Raw genomic sequence first — 6,613 nt, forward strand, 5'->3', positions numbered from 1 at the left:
GCTAACCCTGAGAATTACTTCTTGGCAAAGACACAAAGCAGGAATTTGTCTGGACTAAGCTATTTGTATCACATCAGTCTGTGAGCATCTGCCATCAATATTATGTTACTTCACTCCCAAGCTACCTAGTATGTTTCTCACCCATTCTACTGGGGCTCGTATAATCATATACAATGTTAGAGAATTGCCTTAAACTACTATTAGTCATGCATTTAGAGCAAGTACCCTAAATAGCCCTAATCCAACAATCACCAGAAAGGTTTCACTTGTTTCCAGGTAACATTCCGATATGCTCGTTGCATTTGCAACTCGCAGATATCACTAACATTAAAAATAACACACAGCATAGGAAGGGATCTGACTGCCTAAAGTTGTCACTGTTTCACGAGTTGCCTAAAGACAGACAGTCTCCACAGGGGTCTCTGCCTAAATAAACAAAGCACATGGTTGCATCTGTGAGTTTCTCTCATGCATGCTTCTCTCTTGCACGCAGAGATCGCCAACCCCACTCGGTCTGAATGGAAGTGAAGTCAATCTTTGCCTTCCCACCTGCTATGAAATCAGTAATAAATGTAGTTCTGCATGAGTTATTGAAGAACTTACACAGTGTGACTGATGTCATTAAGCTGATTGTTCTTGTTCTCAAGTGCAGGGCTGAAGGGTTCAAATCGTTTCCATCCATCTTCTGTTTTAACCCATCTCCATCCAGGGGATCTCCAGTCTTGGCCCAAAAAAGGCATGGTTTCTCTGTAAGCAGCAAGAAGATTGTGCAGGATTTAACTGTTAACTATGAAACTTATTATTTCAGTTCTTTAACCTTAAAAAAACTGTAATGAGGAAAAGGAAGAAAGTTTCCTATAGAGTATCCTCTTAAGAGGCTCAATGGTTTCCCAAGTACATTTTTGATTCTCTAACCTCTGAAAATTCCTGCTGAAATGTCCTTTCCTATTTGTTAGATGAAGGTAGGTTTCACAGTTCTTTCAAGAAAAAGATGCAGAAGAATCACTGTAGTCCAGGAAAGGGATGATACCAAACCAAGTGAGACTGACCACTGCAGAGCAGATTAGCACTTACAGAATGTAAACAGATTACCAGTTTGAGACCCAACTAACAGATTGTTTTTCAAACCTGGTAAGCCCAAATCAGTGTTACTCTTCTTATTTTTCTATAAGCCTTCCAAACACTGAGATAGTGTAGCACTGTAAACAGTTACGTTTCAGTAAAGGAATTTGGATCTTCCCCAAACACTTCTTCTGTTGTTTTTGAGGATCACCTCTCTAGCTAGGCTATTAGATACCCCCCAAAAATGGAGACTGCAACATAACATCAGTAGTTCACTACTGAAATTCCTACCAACAGCACGCAGGACAGCACAGGTATATCATTCTACAGTGCTCTGTCACCCTTTTTCACCAGGGAAAATCACTTTTAATATATGAATACTAAGAATTTGGAGAGAGCAATTCCCTATGCTTTAAAGAATCCAAGCTTGCCAGCTTTTGCCCTCTTCTTCCCATTCATCATGTATACATTCTGCTTTGTTTTAACCAGAGATTTCACGTGCAGACTGCACAGGGAGAAAAGCATTAACGTATTTGAAACATACATTAATGCAACACCAACAGCTTCATTCAAAGCAACTGTTTTCTAAACATTCCTTCAAGGTGAAAAATATTAGGCCAGACCAGTGAAACATCACTGAATTTATTTACCCATTTGCACTCTTGACCAGCATCTGTCCAACATATTAGCACTGGGCAAGACACTGAAGGCTAAAAAGCCTGAAGAGATATAATCCAAGAGCATCATTTTTATTTAAAGAAAAATGAGACTGAAACATCCCCACAACATACCACACAAAACAAAGCTTGCTGTCTAGCCTTCAGCGCTGATGAAAGTCCCCTTGCTATTCACAACTCAGCCTTCCTCTGAATCTGACAGGAATCATTTCCAAAGTTTACCACATCCTTTCCTCCAACCACCACAAACTCTATTCATGCCTATCTGTTTTTCTAATCTTTTCACTGCTTACCAGGAGATACGCATCATAACAGACTTCTCACAGTTTTTTAGAATGCCTCATTTAGACCAAAATCAAGGCCTCTCGTCTTTTCAAGAATTTATAGTTGGTGCTCATGAGTGCATTTCAGAATAATATTTTCTTCTGATAAGATCAGCAGAGTTTACCTGAAATTTCAAAAAATAACTGGAAGAGACTAAGAAAACAGCAGAACATAAAACAATTTTGAATCATGTCTAAAGACACAGAGCTCATGAGCTACTTCTAGTCAGCAGTTTTGCTATGAAAATTAAGCACTATTATAGATGCACCTCATTACCCCAAAAGTTAAAAACTATAGAAAATTCAAATCCATAGAGAACATTATAGGCTGAATGGGATTACTTAACAAAGTGTACATTTTAAGAATACTCAATATTATGAATCAATAAGGAATTGTTGGTAAAGGAAACACACACACTTAGACACAACTTGCATGAAGGTGAACCATGCATTGTTACAGGTTAACAGGACAAGTTACAAAAATAAGGATAGATGTAAAGCTTCCTGAAAACACCAGGAGAAAGCCTGCAATATTTTGTTTGAGCGGCTGGCAGTAGCAGAAGCCCGAAGCCAATCACATTTTACAGGATAGCAATCTTAGTATGCTTTAGAAATCCTTGAACTTCAGAAATAAGGGGTTTCGAGCTATCAGGCCAGTGGTATAAGTACAATGTGTAACTTCCTCCTGTGGAGCTGCAGAGGCATTTAAAATAACACACTTCAATACTTACATGCTCTAAACCAGACTACTTTCCAGATCTTTAAAATGAAAACTGATGGCCTTCCATTGCAAGGCTTCGGCACAGAATGAGTTTTTTTTTTTTTTATCACCCCTCTTGCAAATAATGACATTAAGCACGTCAAAATAGTGGTATCAGCAAGTATACATAAAAAGACTACCGAGATCTGCTGCAGAAATCCTGGAAAACTGTACTTAGGACAAGTTTCATAAAGAGATACAAATAGCTTTTCTAAACGTGTGGTATGTTCAGTACGTTATCTTTTTAAAAGACAACAAGGAAACACCACTAGAAAAATCACAGATTAAACTTTAACTTAAGAATTTGTGGGAGAAAACTACAGAAAGTCAGTAACTCTGGGAGACTGGTACATGTTGACCTAATTTTTTTCCCCAAACAGGTATTCTTAGTCCAAGACATAGTTTCACTACTGCACAAACTCAGAGTGTATCCCATGAGTAGCAACTCCAGGAAGTGACTTGTACCCATGGCAGGGGCTTGGAACGAGTTGATCTTTACACTCCCTTCCAACCCAATCCATTCCATGATTACATGGAAAGTTGTACCTCGGACCCAAACCTAACGTATTTCTTTTAGTAACAGCACATACACAGCTAGAACCAGAAAATCCCATTGCTTCGCTTCCTATAGGACTGAAATGTACATTTGACCATTGCTGAGAAGTTCCCAAGTTTTAGATAGTGTGTCCTAAACATCTTTCCTACACATAGCCCTCAGAGAGCAGCTGATTACTGGGTATGTACAAAAATTCATGCTTTTGCTCTGCCTGCACTCAAGTTTTGCTTCCCAGTACAGCATTGCACTAACGCATGCATGTGGCTTCTCAGAACAGAGCTTGCTTTCAAGAGCTTACATACCCCATGGAGCACACCTTCAGTAATAAGTAATTTAATATCAGTTTGTTAAAACTATCATTACAGCAAAAGAAGAGTCCCTAAACTTAGATTTTGAGGAAAATGCAGTGGCACAGGGTTCGTTAACACTCAAAACGACTTCTGTCCTTGCTGTTGAGCAACCTGTTCCTTTTCCCCAAAAAATTACTGTGGAGAAATCAATCTGATGCTGCGTAAAAGAGAAGGAAGCTTCACTGAGTGGAATTTGGTCTTACTGAGCTGCACACGGTTTAGCAATTGGACCCAATAGATCAGGTTGGCATTTGGACTTGATTCCAAAGATCTTTTCCCACCTACACAATTTTACGGTCATTACCTAACAACCGGGCTTTAATAAAATACACCACCTGCGTTTAACTTGCTCCTAAAACCAAAAAAGGACAAGAACACTTTGCATCATACATATTTTCCTAAGGAGCACGGAAGAAAGGACTATGGAGATAAGAGCCACCAGAAAGAAGCACGGAAGGGACAGCACAGAAACCTGTCTATGCCAGGCTTAGTGCAGCTTGGGATTACAGTGACTGCTCCAGCCACTCACCCACCTGCAAGGGAGCTCTGTTTTCCATGAGGTAGGCAGCTCACCACAAAAGCAAACACTACTACAAAGACACTCAGAACTGCAGCAAGACATGCCAATAACCTGTGACTGTACAGGAGAAGTTGTCTTCTGTATATGCATCCTTGTTCTTAGCAACATACAATTATGACCCAAACCATTCCTGACACTCAGTAGCAAGACTGTCACCAACATGATGAGAACAGCAAAGGCTCTCTTCCTTTCCCAGCCTCCCCACAGCACAGCCACCCCTTCCCTGACGGCCTCAGTACCTGCCCAGCAGCCCAAGCTCCCGCAGAAGCTGCTCCTGGAGGCTGTGACCGGTTCTCCTGGGAGCCAGCCCTATCAGCCCTCTGACTCACAGGTCAAAGGGCCGGTTAGTCTCCATCCCAAGGTGCTTTTTCACTGCTTTCCCCCACACCCAACGCCCACCTCAGCCCACGCCACGCCAACCCACGGCTCGGCCCCTCAGCTCCCCCCTCACCCCCCGCCCCACCTGCCGCTCCCCCACACACCGCCCCCAGGCCGCATTCCCCAGCGGCTGGAAACGCTCCTTCCCTTCGGAAGAACCCCCAAAAGCCCCCCGACGCCCCCAAAAGCCCCCAAAAAGCCCCCCCAAAAAAAACAAAAAAGCACAAAAAGGCCCCAAAATCCCCCCCGGCCCGCCCGGTCCCTACCTGACAGCGCCGCCGCTCCCCACAGGGCCTGGGCCGCGGGGCTATTGCCGGAAGTATGGCGGCACCGCCCCCCCGCCCCGCTGATTGGCCGCCGCCGCTTGTTGCTACCCGGCAGCGCCTTTCCCCATTGGTGGGGCGGGGTGCCACGTCAGCCGCGGCGCGTCACGTGAAGGGAGGGGGGAGCGAGGCGCACGTGTCAATGTTTTGGTCGGAGGGGGGAGGGGGGAAGGGGGCGGGGCCGCGTAATGGCGGCCCAACGGCAGCCTAACGGTCACCCAACGGTCACCCAACAGCCGTGTAATGGCGGCCCAACGGTCGATCAACGGCCGGCTTACGGCGGTCCTATCAGGGGAGCTCCGTGCCCTCAGCACTCTGTGGAGCTGGGTGGAGACGCCTCCAACGCCGGGCTCCTTGTTAAAACAAGGACCGGGGGACACGGGGAGCAAGCTTTAGGTCATGAATTGGGGATTGTGTGAGCTTTTCTGCTCTCAGTTAGAAATCAGTAATTTTCCCCACTAAGAATGTGGAGTAAATATAGAATCATAAAGGTTGGGAAAGCCCTCCAAGATCATCTGGTCCAACCATCACCCTACTACAATGTCACCCACTAAGCCATGTCCCTAAGCACCAGGTCCAACATTTCCTTGAACACCCCCAGGGACAGTGACTCCACCACCTCCCTGAGCAACCTGTTCCAATGCCTGACTGCTCTTTCTGAGAAGAAATGTCTCCTCATTTCCAACCTGAACTTCCCCTGGCGCAACTTGAGGCCATGCCCTCTAGTCCTATCACTGGTTATCTGCGAGAAGAGGCCGACCCCCAGCTCCCCACACCTTCCTTTCAGGCAGTTGCAGAGAGCACTAAGGTCTCCCCTGAGCCTTCCCTTCCCCAGACTAAACAACCCCAGTTCCCTCAGCTGCTCCTCACAGGACTTGTGTTCCAGGCCCTCCACTAGCTGTGTAGCCCTTCTCTGGACATGTTCCAGGGCCTCGATGTCCCCATAAAAAAAAATATATCAGAATTATGTTTTAATAAATTTCAATCATTTTGTGCTGTAGAACAAATTGTTAACCTGTAATTTTTTGAATGTTTAGGACTGACAATATTGCAATAGTGTGGTTGCTGCCACTTATCCCTATGTGGAAGCATCCCCTAATCCCCTTGCAGCTTTTTTGTGTACACTGGGATGTTTTATAAGGGCTTCCTTTCTGTCTTTGAGCTGGAAAAAGTTATATACTTTGTGAGACTAGTTTGATTTTAGTATGTCCTCAGGATGTCACTTTTACTAATTAAACTACTTTATGGAGAGAGGATTTGTCTCTCTTTATTCAAACTGGGTGTTTTGATATTCGTCTAAGTGGCTCCCTAGCTGGTTAAATGATTTGGCCATAATGTAATTCCTACATATCAGACAGCTAGTTTTTATACATACATATGTATATATTATGAGACCATACATGTATTTATGTATGAACATACAGATGTACATGTATATACATCAGTAAGATACACCCACAGATCCCCATATCAGTGATGCTGCCTCTCCACCAGCAAAATGGGTGCTGTGCTGACACAGTCACTGACAGATGACAGTGGTGAGAATGGGCAGTGACAGGTAGGGGCGAAGAGGACAAGAGAGGCAACCCCAGGGAACGCAGGAC

At 44.3% G+C, this 6,613-nt stretch overlaps 1 protein-coding gene across 5 annotated transcripts in view; it reads right to left on the reverse strand.

The window, feature by feature from the left end:
- FBXO25 (F-box protein 25) overlaps nt 1–5,109 on the reverse strand; it is a 30,272-nt gene extending 25,163 nt beyond the window's left edge. The window contains exons 1-2 of one of the 5 annotated variants that reach the window (XM_013172318.3): nt 4,953–5,109; nt 604–747 (exon numbers count right to left, since the gene is read on the reverse strand). In XM_013172318.3, the coding sequence (XP_013027772.1) occupies nt 604–740 (137 nt within the window). In that variant the 5' untranslated portion in view covers nt 741–747; nt 4,953–5,109. Of the gene's footprint in view, nt 1–603; nt 748–915; nt 1,032–2,032; nt 2,052–4,547; nt 4,695–4,952 lie in introns of those variants that run through there. The other 4 variants (XM_066994837.1, XM_066994839.1, XM_066994838.1 and 1 more) reach the window with 4 other exon arrangements.
- Between the last annotated feature and the right edge of the window lie 1,504 nt (nt 5,110–6,613).

This window comes from Anser cygnoides, chromosome 3 (genome assembly GCF_040182565.1).
Source record: "Anser cygnoides isolate HZ-2024a breed goose chromosome 3, Taihu_goose_T2T_genome, whole genome shotgun sequence".
NCBI lineage: Eukaryota > Metazoa > Chordata > Aves > Anseriformes > Anatidae > Anser > Anser cygnoides.